This window comes from Danio aesculapii, chromosome 7 (genome assembly GCF_903798145.1).
Source record: "Danio aesculapii chromosome 7, fDanAes4.1, whole genome shotgun sequence".
NCBI lineage: Eukaryota > Metazoa > Chordata > Actinopteri > Cypriniformes > Danionidae > Danio > Danio aesculapii.
The window spans coordinates 13,916,911-13,930,115 of NC_079441.1; the positions used below are offsets into that span (position 1 = coordinate 13,916,911).

Sequence of the window (13,205 nt, forward strand, 5' to 3'; positions counted from 1 at the left end):
ATAGGTGCTGGTTGTTGTATTTCCTCGTGCTGTGGCAACAATTATGCAACAGCTCTTACAAATGACCTGTTTTTGTTCGATGTCTGTGGCTTTATTTCCAAAATGTTCCCATATTACCAACATGCTGTTTTTATTTGATATGAATTTGTCTATTAGTGCTTCTGAAGCAGCAGACGCCATCATCCCGCTTGTCCGCGCTTTCCTGTTTGTTTGTTTTATTGTGGGTTTTCCGCATAGTTCGGTCGCGCAATTTTGATTGGGCAGAACAAAAGTGTGCTCACTCAATTGGCTAGTAAGACTATCACACAAAGACTGCAGTCACGCATTTGCTCTGGGTGGGGGAAATTATATAATACATACTGTATGTACATTTCATATCGCAGCCTCTTGCGATTAGCTATTTGCAATGTATTTAAATCACGATATCTATTCTATTTTAATTCATCGCACAGCCCTACTGATGAGCAACAGTAAAAAAAAAAAAAAAAAAAAAAAAAAAGCTTTGCAATCAAAAAATACAGTTATTATTGAAGTCAATGGGGCAAAAACAGCCACCAACATAACGGCAGTAAAGTTAAACAGCACACAAACAATACACTAAACAACAGTACACTAATGAACAAATCATAAATGGAGTGCAAACAACATCAATTCAAGCACTCACCAAAAAAAAGATTACCAACTGCAATAATAAAACAACAATTTAACTTCCCTTTTAAAAATACTATCAACAAGTTAAATTGGTTCAACAAGCGTGTTTCTTTTTATATTTACAGTGTAAGCAATTCCTTGATTCAGCTAAATTGCTCAATTCAAAATGGAAAAGCGTTAAATATTGTAATAACCCACTGTACATGGCAGAAATGGAGCTAAAATTACCTAAACTAAACTAAAAAGCTAGCAGGATGCTAGCACCTATAGTACAGATATTTTCACAACATAGGTAAGCTATAGGAAGAACACTCGCGTCCCATGAACTGCACGACAATGAGCGTCTTTGATGTAAGAGAATAAACAGGCAGGAGGCAGCACTGTCTGTTAGCCTTTCTATTCTGAGCATAGAGAACAGCCCCTGACAGGACCATACCACCTGGGTTTTTCCTTTGCACACCTCCATCATTGATGGCCTTGGCCAACAATTTACAAAACAAAGAAATATTGAGCTTATTGACCACACAAACCAACCTAAAGATAATCACATAACTTTGGAAACAAAGCAGCCCATATATTTAACTAATGTAACACATGAATCAAATCTACCCGGCCATTAAAATATTAAAAATACAAAATAATTACTATTATTATAATTACAGTGCTCAGCATATGTAAGTACAGCCTTCACAAATCTCTTTTAAATTCATATTTTAACAGGAAGCTTTACAATATTATATTTGTGCATATACATTAGATTAGTCAGTACTGAAGCCAAATCTGGAGCTAATCTAACAAAATAACTTATGTTAATGGTCTAAAAACTAGCACTCCAAAATGTATATGTTATAGTAAAATATTAAATACAAATTTAAAAAAAGAGGAAAAAGAGAAGCAAAAGAATTGAATTACAATTTTGTAGGTTGTAATTGTTTGTTGCAATATTTTGCTGTAATTTAATTGCATTATCTTTCAATTTTTAAATATGTTTGGTGACTAAAATATTATTTTAATAAATGTATCTGTTTAATAAATCTGTTTTGTTTAAATCCACCAAAATACATTGCCTATATTCACTGAGAAATGGATAGAAATAAATGGGCTGTACTCAATTATGCTGAGCACTGTACATATTAAATTTATATTAATTATATATTATATTACATCATAAAAAACGTTTTTTTTTTGTTAAATAAAAAAAAAGAATAATTTGTTAGCTAAAACTACAGTTAACTGCATGTTTAAGTATAATACTACTTTTTTTTTGCCAATTTTATGTGAAAAATCTGGGTATTAAAGGTATAGTTCACCCCAAAATTTCCACCCATCATTTACTCCACATAATTGTTCAAACCATATTTGAATTTCTTTCTTCTGTTACTGAACGAATGATCAAATTATATAATTTTAGTATATCGTTTCAGACAAACTGAATAGATTTCATGAAGGCCTTCTTATTAGTTACACAAACATTGAACATAAATTAAGTTGTCCTAAAAAACTCAATTGTGTCGTTTCAGCTGATTTTAAATAAGTAGTTTGAACATAAAATAAAACTTCTCCTTGAGTCTCTAAACCAGTCACTCTTCAGACTGATAGACTGAGTCTCCAGGGTCCAGAGTCAGACTATGGCTGTTTGAGCAGAGATTGATTAAAGATTCAGATGGACTATGGCTTTAATCTTGTCTGATGAGGCTTTCAACGCACGGCCCCTTCTTGTCAACATTAAAAATTCATGACAGGAATTTTCATTACAAGCAACATCTGATGGGCTTCAGGTGAAGAGCTGATACCAATAATAAAGGATTGACCCCAAGTTTTGTTTTTTTAAATATTAATACAGTTGCTTCATAGTATGGAAAAGCAAATACAACGTAAATTTACCTTTTAAAATTTTTTTTTTGTCTGTGCCAAACATTAGTTAGCTGCTGTTTGCCTCCTACTCACCTAACTTGAATATACTGAACATACTGATTCTGTCTGAGACTGCATGTATTAATATAAAAACAAAAGTAGAACATCCAATTATTGCAAGACAACATTTTAATATGAGGCTTTGCTGCTCAAGAAATATTTACTGTTGTCATAAATATTGGTTTGCTTGAAGTATTTATTTATTTTTATTGAAGAAAAATCTGCATTCTTTGATAAAGTTCAATAGAACAGCAATCCTTTGTAATAGTACAATATTACATATTTCTAATTATGATATGATTAAATTATGATTTAATTAAATCTCTCCTTAAACTTTCCACAAAAGATTTCCTACCCCACCCTACCTTTAATGTACAATACATTAAATAAATCTATAGCTCTGCACATCTAAAACCAGATGCACTGATATGAAGTGTTTTAACATTTACACTATGTGCTACTACATAAAATACTAAAGTTAAAGCATGTACAATTAAGATGTGCAATAGTAATAGTAATAATACATTTTTACATTATTCAGTGTCAAAACATCCTTCACTAATCATTTTAATGTGAGGCTTTGCTGCTCAAGAAATGTATTATTATTATTATTATTATTATTATTATTATTACGGCTTTACATTAACACCAGACAACCTGCCAAATGCGGGTAGATTTTAGCTGTGGCGGGTTAGACAGCCACCTCCACTAGCCACTTTGGCTGGTTGAAAATTATTTTTAAATTGTAGTTTTCTTAAAAGCGGGGTTCGACAATAAAGATGGCCTAATATTGGTGCAAATGCGTTCTTAGAATCGAGAAGCAGCATGACTGACAAATACATTTTTGTTCGTGTGGGCAAAAGAAAGCCGGTTGAATACCGAATGAGAGGATAATCACTTGCGCCAACAGCTGATGTGATGCGCGCGACTTTTTAAAACACGTGCGCGTGACTGTTTAAAACACCTGCGCGCTCCCGTTTCCTTGCTTGAAACAACCGTGCCTGGAAACGCAACTGGTGTGATCGGTTCTCTTTCAAATAGACTAGACAAAAATGTTTGTTTATGCACCCAGTCCTCCTGCTTTCAAGAGCTCCAGATTGGTCTTTTTGTAAGCAGCACCGGTTGCTTTAACCATTATTTGAACAGGATATAGAATATTAACTTCCCATTTATGTGTAGTTAACTGGTGTAAACTGTTTTTAAAAAAAAATGTTTTGTTAAATAAAAAGTATAGTATACAGCTATATTTTGCTTGTTTTGACACATTATTTAACATTTGTGGCTAAGAAATAATTATTTATTTATTTTAAGTGGTTAGAGATAAATTTGGTAAATCCTTTGAGCTCTGAAAAGTCATGTGAAATAAAAACTAATCGTAATACAACACTATGAAACCATGACCCATGTGCTCATGCTCACTGAGCAAGCTCATACACAACATACACAAAAAGTAAAATGAATTAGGAGACATGAGGACATAACACAAAATCTAAATCAAGTCATTTTAGCATGTCAAAGTCATATTCATGCATATAAAATATATTTTCACAACAACAAAATTGTGGCTAGTAAAATATTCAAATATTTCCCAAACAATGTTTGACAGAGGAAGACATTTTTCACAGTATTTCCTGTAATATTTTTTCTTCTGCAGAAAGTCTTATTTATTTTATTTCAGCTAGAATAAAAGCAGTTTTAATTAAAAAAAAATCATTTTAAGGTCAACATTATTAGCCCCTTTAAGCTATATTTTTTCGATTGTCTACAGAACAAACCATCATTATACACTGATTTGCCTAATTATCCAAACCTGCCTAATTTAATTTAATCCATAAGGCTGACAAAAACTATATGTGACTAGTTACATCATACAGTACATCACAGTTACAGTCAACACATTTACATCACATCCGTTCCACATAACCACTTTTAACCCAGTGGCAGCGTTTCCTCCATCACCTCCACTACTGAAAACCGCTGTGTGCCCCCCAGCCTCCCTGAGAGGGGTTTTAGCACTTTGTCTCCAAACGGACAAAGAACAGTGAGATGTTGTCTTTGAAGCGCTCTTAGAGCACAGCGGCTGAGGCCTGACTCTCGATAGCTAATGGAGGCACAAAGAAAAGGGCCTCTCAGGAACCCAAAGACGCTGAATGACAGAAGCGTCCAGAAAGACTGGAGACTGACCATTGGCTGGCTGAATGCGAAGTTGAGGGCCTCAGACAAAGACTGCGGGTTCACGCGCCAATGCAGACGCTCCTCTGAAGGCCAAACATACATGTAGATACAGATACACACACACATAAACACACACACACACACACACACACACACAGGCCCCCTGAACCCCAGCCAAGCGGATCCTCATTCACACAGCGGAGGGGGGCGACTCTTTGACTCCGGCTCATGGGGCGGTTATGGTGTGCCAGGGTCGAAAACTTATGGTGACCTCAGAGCTGGTCAACGTGACTGACAGTCAAGTTAGAAAAAAAAAAAAAAAACGGCTGTTTTGTGGAATTAGTTCTAGAGGAAATTTGGAAAAGGCTTGCATGACGGTGCTCTAATATTCAAAAGTTCACAAAGATTGTAAAAAAATGATTATATGTAAATACATATATTTAGTTTCTTGTCTTTGCGAAACCAATCACCAAGACGCTGAGGTGTTGTGAGTGGTAGCTTTAGTGTTGCTATGCGGTTGTTTAGGAACTGTCTCCATGTCTAAGTAGAACTAATTTTTACTGAGGGTCACTTCAGCATGATGGCTGCCCCAAAACAGGCATATTATAAATGTAAAACTGTATACATTTTACTAGAGCTCAACATATTGGGCTCTATTTTAACGATCTAGGAGCAAAGTCTAAAGCGCATGGTGCAAAAGCATTAAGGGCATGTCCAAATCCACTTTTGCTATTTTAAGGATGCAAAAATATAGTTTGCGCCGCATGGTCTAACAGGGTTGTGCTTATTTTCTTAATGAGTTATGAGTGTGTTTTGAACAAAACGTGCATTAAACCAATCAGAGTCTCCTTTCCCATTCCCTTTAAGAGTCAGTTGTCCTTGTATAATGACCTTATAAAGGCAGGTGTATGCCTTTTCAAATCATGTCCAATCAGCTGAATTTACCACAGGTGAACTCTAATTAAGCAGCTGAAACATCTCAAGAATGATCAGTGGGAACAGAATGTACCTGGGCTCAATTTAGAGCTTCGCAGCAAAGGCAGTGAATACTGATGTACATGTGATTTTTCAGGGTTTTTATTTTTTATAATTTTGCAACAATTTAAAAAAATCTTTCTTCACATTGACATTATGGGGTATTGTGTGGAGAATTTTGAGGAAATAAATTTATTTAATCCATTTCGGAATAAAGCTGTAACATAAAAAAATATATATTTTTTATGTTGTATCCATATCCAAACACACGTCCTTTGCCCCTTGTAGTACAAAACCTAACAATTGGATAAATCTAAGCTTGTTATTATTAAAACAAATATAAATATGCATATAATAAATAATACTGCTAATAATAACACCATTATACTAATACAAGTTGTCATGAATCAACTGAAAAATAAAATCCCCCTAAGATGAAGGTATGGAGGCAGTGGTTTGTATATGTAGAAAATAATAATTTTTGTAACATTTTAATCCTATTTTTAACTAAGCCTCTCTTATATACCAGTGACTCGATATGTTTTGTGCGATTTCTTTAAACGAAAGTGGATTTTTCAGGGGAGCTCAAATGCACTTCAAGTTAAGAAAACGCATGCTAGTAGAAAAAGAAAAAGAAATAGAAAACACCCCAGACTAAAAACAGGAAGCAGCCATTATGACATTTTTTCGGGTCCCCGACATATTTCTGTCTATGCTATTTGTAAAAAAGATTGTAAAGATTGTACTTCTTTATTTGCATGTGGTTTGAGAATTTGCTGTCATACTGTTTTTCTCAATTAGTTGATGTTTGCCTAATTTGCATGTTTTCTTAACTTGCAGTGTGTTTGAGCTCTCTTGACCACTATAGGTTTGACCATCTATAAAATCCATAATTCAATAGAATTTCTCAAAAAAGCATAGTTTTTTTAAATAAGGGAACATAAGAACACTAGTTCTTTAGGAACCTCAAAATTTAAATTTTGCTTTCAGATTTACAAAAATGATGGCTTAACAGATATAAACATAAACAAAATAATGGACCCAGATATATATGTAGTTTTCTAGGTGTCAAACACCGTTAAATTAAGTTATATTTGTCTAAAAAAAAATAACAATACTATATATGAGCAATATCACATGAGTAGCAGTGCGATGTGGCAGTTTATTGCCACTGGAGGGAGGCGTGCTTTGACCAGGCCATAAGTCAAGTGCCCAGCCTGATCTCACGAGAAAACATAAGTATTTTACGTTTTGTCTGTTCAGTGGCTGTACGAGTTCAGTCATATGAAAATGTACAATTTTAAAAGGAGGCGTGGCACCCAACTCCCCGCCCCTAAACCCAACTATCATTGGGTGATGAGCAAATCGTACAAGATTCGAATTAGATCGTACGAATTTATACAAATTAGCCACTAAATTAAAAAGCTACGAATTACCGTGAGATTGCGTTGGAGTGCCTTAGTGTCCTTCCAGTGACGATATACAGCCACATCATATTGCTACGAGTGTGATATTGTGTTTATACAAGACTTGGACGGCATAATCGTGTATATAAAAAAGAAAATCAAACACAGAAAGTCTCAAAACCCTTTTGTAAGAGGAACTACTTTCTTCCGCCATTCATTCACATCTGCAGCTGATGTCACAACAGCAGAAACCATTGCTACTTCACTAACGTCACTTTAGAGGTAGTATTTAAATGATTCTCTAGCATAATGTCTAAAGTGAAGACAAAACAGCTGATTTTGCTCACATTTTAAGATTATAAGGCTGAACTGCATGAAATGCCATCAGTCCACAGCGATTTCCAAGTATTTCTCTGTCGCAATCGAAAGATCACAACATTACCATAGTATAAATACAGCACTACAACATACATAAGAGAGAGATTGACGTAGAAAGTCATTTACTTGTTTAATTATGATTTGATCAGTTGAAGTTACGCTGTTTTTCTCTTAGGACTTATGCGGTCTCTGTCGCCATCTTGTGGATGAACATAATCAACCATCTTTGCTCAAAAATCTTTGCATCTTTGCGATGTCTCTCAGAAATAATAAATATTTTTAAATAGGCACTATCCCTGTAAATAACCTGCATATTTGCAATCTAAACAACTACATTCTTAACTAAAAAAGCCACAAAAGTACATTATGTTGTTCAACAACTCTGATATTTGTCAAACTGTAGGGTGTCCTCTGCTTGTTGCTGTATGTGGGCGGAGTAATACACAAGGGAAAAGAGTGAAGAGGCTGGACGAGTGCTGTTACTGGCATAATACCGCACAGTATCCAATCAGATTCAAGAACCAGACAGAACCATTTTTTATGACAGTTTGGCTAATATATTTTGTGGAAACCTTGATACATTCACTTCAGGATATACTGATTATCTATACAGGAAACATTTACTGTCAATTTTGATCAATTCAATGCACCCATGCTGAATAACAATATTATTTCTGTTCAAAAATCTTACAGACCCCAATCTTCTGACACTCAGATAAAACACAAAGTTCAGAAATGTATTGAATGTTGCACTTTTTTCAGCCTTGAGTAGAAAGCTCAGCGAATATGTATGAGAACAAACACAGAGTGAAGCTGTTAGCTGAATGATACCTGTATGAGGTGTGAGGGTACAGTCATCATGGCCACTGAGAGTGAAGTGCGTAACAGGCCTCTGAGAGCATAGAGGAAGGTGGAGAGGGCGTGGCAGTGGGCGGAGTTTTCCTTACAGCAGACATCATCACCCCACAGGACCGAGCCCAGAGAATGGAGACCCACACGCAGGACATTACGACCCCTCAACTGCAGAAATATGACCAAAAAAGAAACCATAAAAACAGCATTATCTCCGAGTTGTGAATAAATCAACAACTTCAACATTCAAACCTGCATGAAAGAAAATCAGTTTAAAAGTACACATGAAATCAAAACTAACCATACTGATTTTGTTATTTAACATTGCTAGCTTTGAGGTGACCACTTCATCTGTGCATTTCATTGAGACAAAAAAAAAATTTGCCCCTTAAATGAAATCTGAAAATGCACTTTAAATTCTCAGATTACATCAAAGACTATAGAATACACGAGACAAGTCACTTGTATAAACCTTTTTCTTGGAACGCAAAATTACCCAATATGCTTTGCGTGTTTGCGCAAGGAGAATGCTAAGAACTTCCGGTTGGCAGCTGACGCGTGTAAACAGTCACATTCTGGCAGCTTTATATGATAGTTTTAATCCATTTTACCTGCATTTATCTTCTTTAAACTGATACTGTTGTCGATTAGTGCCACCTCCTGAACTGATCATTTTAAAAAATGTGATCTAATAGGATGGAAAACAACTGCTGTGAGGCATTTTCCCCTCGTTGTCAGACAGCATCTTGTACTGTTTAAATGAAGCCTCGTCATGGCTATGTGTAAAAATAAATTGACATTGTGAAATGATAGAAAAACACAAACCGTGGTAAATACAACACACTAAATGAAACAAACGGCTCGCGATTAGAATGAACATGCAAATCAGCCAGCAGAGTATCAATAACAGCCTTTTATTAATAATTTTTGTAAATTAAGTTTCTGTTAAGTTTCATGCCAGTAATCTGGTTCGCAGTGAAGTTTTGCGTGTGTGCATTGAAGAGCTGCTGATCCAACAGCTGACAGGCCAGGGAAACACCCACACACTGTATTTCAGACGGCGGCCCGTAAACTAGGAGAACGTTTTTCTCGCGCACTTGAACCACATCTGACAGATTATAACAGCTTTAACACACACCTTTCAAAGTTGTGTGACACAAAAACACTTCGTAATCCACTCAAGACGCTATTGAAACCCATTTTCGGAGCGCAAATTACCGGTTGTAAAAGCTGTAAACGGAAGTTCTTAGCATTCTACGAGAAGATGCTGGTCGCAATGGCACCCTCCATGCAGCAGCCAAGAAAAAGGTCTATAGTTTTGAATTGAGAAAAGTGTAACAGTCAACATGGCGAATGAAACCCCGCCTTCTAGTACAGGAGCCAATCAGCGATCGTTATAGACTGAGGATTCTCCGGGGCAGGGGCTCGGACCAGATGTGAATTTCTGCAGATTTTGTGCGATTCAAACATTTAGAAATTAAACAGAGACAGCTGTTTTTTTTTATGTTTCCTAACATGAAATTTTATCACAAGCTTGGTTAGCAATTTTGGAGAATTTTATGTTTCCCCATTCAAACAGAATGCCCGAGCATACTGTCCGAGAGGCGTTTCAAAGATGGCCACAGAGTGAAATCACTTGCCTTAAGAGGGCTTCGATTATGGCTGTCTGAGGTATTGGCCATGGCTAACATGCTTAACCACACCCCTCGAACTGTCAGTTTTGACAGCGCTATGACAACAAACAGAAATGGTGAGAAGGAGGTGTCTGTTGGGTTGTAATATCTCTTCCGAAACCTTTTTTCTGATCTTTCTAAATGAAATGCATACTTTACTACATCCAATCAGCTCCCTGTAGAAAAAACAAGCCACGCCCACTGCTATCTCATTTAATATTCTGTTTCTCTAGGAACTGCATCACAATATGGAAAAAAAAATATGGTTGAATCTTCTGGTTCATGCAGACTTTAGTAAGTGGACCTTTGATTATAATGAAAACAAGGAGAAATCTGCAGTGTTACACATTACACCTGTTTTTACAGTCATTTCAATTCTATCTTACTTAGTTTACGACTGTAAAACACATTCAGTTCTGTGGCTAAATAAGAACTTAGCAAAATGAGTCAAGTGAAACACCATATACAGCAAACTAGATTTGCATTTGCACAAAAACACATTCAGAAGTAAATACTGTTAAAGTTTGAAGCACATTTAGGTCAGACTTTTATGTCAAATGTTTAATTAAAAAACACATACAACTATTTTGGCAGTGTTTTTTTAGATGCAAAAGATAACTCAAAAGATTACTTGTGATACAAAGACAACTACACTGTAAAAAAATGATAGAATCAATTAGTCATGACAACATGGGGTTTTAATTCATTATAACTTGTTAAACTAAGTTAATCATGTTCTAATTTAATTTTATAAGTTGCATAAGCTGTTTTAAGCCAGTTTATTCTTCCATCGTCACCTACACTCAAAAAAATGTATTGCTTGTTCAAACTACTTATTAAAAATAAGCTGAAACAAAGTTTTTTTGTGACAACTTAGTTGTTTCATGTTCAATCTACTTGGATTTGAAAACAACAACAACAACAACAACAAAAGAGTGAAGGAATTGTGTGTAACCCAGAATTTTTTTTACAGTGTACTATCGTTTTTCAAACTATTTTTCAAAAACTGCTGGGTTCCATATATAATTCCTTTATGTTGTCCTGTCACACTTCGATGAAGTTACTTACATATTTAAGTGGATTGAAGATAAAAAAAAATTAAGTTGTCTCCCAAAAAACTTAAGAATTGTGTTGGTTAAACTCATATTAAATAAGTAGTTTGAACAAGCAGCAAAAGTATTTTTTTCAGTGCAGTTCAGGAACTAGTACACTGTAAAAAGTGAGTAGTTACTTAAAGCGAGTAAACCAATTGCCTTAAAAGAAACAAGGTGACTATTCAATTCACCTTTATTTGTATAGCACTTTTACAATGTAGATTGTGTCAAAGCAGCTTCACATAAAAGGTCATAGTAAATAGGAACCGTGTAGTTCAGTTTTCAGTGTTTAAGTTCAGTTGAGTTTAGCTTTACAAAAGTAAAGTTTAGCTTTACAAAAATAAAGTAAAGTGTAACTTGGAACTGTTAAGTTGACCTAATTTTTATTATTATGCAAATTGTACTTTTTTAAAAACAAAAGTAAACTAATCACTTTTTCCAATACACATTTATTATTATTTGTTTTTTCCAGCTTTTCGGTTTCTAGTAAAATGACAGTAACTAAAATAAATCACCAATAAGGCTCCAGTTTGTCTTCTAAATTCAATACAGGCTATAATTGAAGATTTTATAGACTTAATGAAGCACCAAATATGTAATATTGTAATAATTAGAGTAATTATTTGAAAACAGACATGCTAAAATAGTCTGACAGAGTAAAAAAGATTTAGTTTTTTTTTGTAAAGTCAACTTGTTGCTTTTAAAGCAATTGGTTTACTGGGTTCCACACAATTGATTTGTGTTGGGACAAAATAACGAAATTAAGCTGGCTTATAAGTTTTTACAAATTTAAGGGGATTGAACATAAAACAATCAAGTTGTTTCAAAAGTTCAAGAATTGTGTTTTTTCAGCTCATTTTAAATCAGTAGTTTGAACAAACAGCAAACATATTTTTTGAGTGAAGGTAACGGCATACTTAAAACAAAACTGAGGTACAAACTGGAATAACTTGAGAGTATGAGTACAAAATGCAGCGGAAATATTCATAATTTGATAAACTATCCATTTAATCGATCAATTAAAGACTCTCACCAGGACACGATTAGCAGTTGTACAGTTTCACATTTACACTCTGTCAACAATGAGACCAAAGGATGGAGAAAAGCAAATAGAACTTCATCCAAATACTGTCATACATAAGCGTGTGATGACTTGTGTAACCAAGTCAGTAGAGGAATCCTGTCTTTGTTGAAAAGGCTTTTTGTGTTTTGGAGTGAGGGTCATGTACCTCTCAAACAGCCCAAATCAATGAAACAATCGTCCCGGCCAAGAGCACTCAACAGTATGGTCAAACCCAACACGCCGGTCAAACATGATTGGACGACACCCTCCAATCAGAGCGGCTGCCTGTCATGACTACAATGTGGCTGTCAAAAGCTAAGAGCCAAAATGTCTGACTTCAACAAGTGCCAGGAAATTCTTGGCACATTATTGGGCAACATCAGCCAAGCTAAGGGGCCATGGGTGAGAGATGTGCCCTCGATAGTGTACAGAGTCAGAGATGTGAGTGACAGAGGGTTGAAGATTATTCATTAACCACCAAATACAAAAGAGATGTTGCTGAACCTGCTTTACGAAGGGTCAGAGGACGCCTGTTTCAGACAAGATTGGGTTGGAAAACTGGTCTGGTAATTCACTTTATTTCTAAAGAACATTTAAAGTTAGCCAGCACTCAGTTATGGGGATTTACACCTACCTAAATTTAAATAGTAACCGTTCTTGACCCCAGTAAGCTATAAAAGAAAAATTAGGCATCACTGGAAAGAAGACACTTTGAACTTTACAATGGTCCAACTGGGAAGTTTTATGATATATATATATATATATATATATATATATATATATATATATATATATATATATATATATATATATATATATATATATATATATATATATATATATATATATATATATATATATAAAGCAAAAAAGCAATACATTATGAAGCAATGAGAAAGAAAAATTGTGCTGTGTTCAATATTTGTTTTTTCATATACAAACACATAAAATCAGTCATGTAATAACCTATAAAACATATGCCTTGAAAGTCAAGTGTTTCAGGAGTTTATATTTCAAATTTGAT

General features: G+C 34.9%; 1 protein-coding gene across 1 annotated transcript in view; it reads right to left on the reverse strand.

Annotated features, from left to right (window-relative positions):
- The window catches only part of elp4 (elongator acetyltransferase complex subunit 4), a 139,653-nt gene that overhangs the window by 78,850 nt on the left and 47,598 nt on the right, over positions 1 to 13,205 (reverse strand). The window contains 1 exon segment of the mRNA XM_056461074.1: positions 8,331 to 8,519. Within this exon segment, the coding sequence (XP_056317049.1) occupies positions 8,331 to 8,519 (189 nt within the window).